The sequence below is a fragment of the Penaeus monodon genome, chromosome 23, assembly GCF_015228065.2.
Source record: "Penaeus monodon isolate SGIC_2016 chromosome 23, NSTDA_Pmon_1, whole genome shotgun sequence".
Classification (NCBI taxonomy): Eukaryota; Metazoa; Arthropoda; class Malacostraca; order Decapoda; family Penaeidae; genus Penaeus; species Penaeus monodon.
This window is the reverse complement of record NC_051408.1, coordinates 37,328,352-37,328,735: the sequence shown is the minus strand read 5'-3', so window position 1 is coordinate 37,328,735 and position 384 is coordinate 37,328,352. Positions and strand designations below refer to the sequence as shown.

At 37.2% G+C, this 384-nt stretch overlaps 1 protein-coding gene across 3 annotated transcripts in view; it reads left to right on the top strand.

Moving 5' to 3' along the window:
* The window catches only part of LOC119587978 (ribonuclease P protein subunit p40-like), an 8,937-nt gene that overhangs the window by 1,347 nt on the left and 7,206 nt on the right, over positions 1–384 (top strand). For all 3 annotated transcript variants that reach the window (XM_037936695.1, XM_037936696.1, XM_037936697.1), the window contains exon 3: positions 69–213. In XM_037936695.1, the coding sequence (XP_037792623.1) occupies positions 69–213 (145 nt within the window). The remainder of the gene's footprint in view (positions 1–68; positions 214–384) is intronic.

Below are 384 nucleotides of genomic sequence, written 5' to 3'. Positions count from 1 at the left end.
AGTTCTTGTCAGACCATAATGGAGCTGAATACAGAAATATCACAAAATTCTCCTTTCATCATGATTAGGTGGTGGTGCTTCTCCCAGACACACCAATTGTACCAAATTCTTTGTCTGACTCCTTTACTGAGGATGCCCAGCATTACTTAGTGAAGAACCTTCCTCTAGCAGAATTTTGCAGCCCAGTTTTCCTTCAGGCATTCTGTCAAAAAGGTGAGTGATCTTATTGTCAAATCCCTTTGAGAGTTGTATATCATATTGTATGCTTTATATAGGACAGATAATTAATTATGTTTATAAACACAAGTTTTCAGAAGAACAGGGACTCACTTGATAAAAGGGCACTCCCTCAAAAATGAAATAATAACACTGTCAAGTGTATGC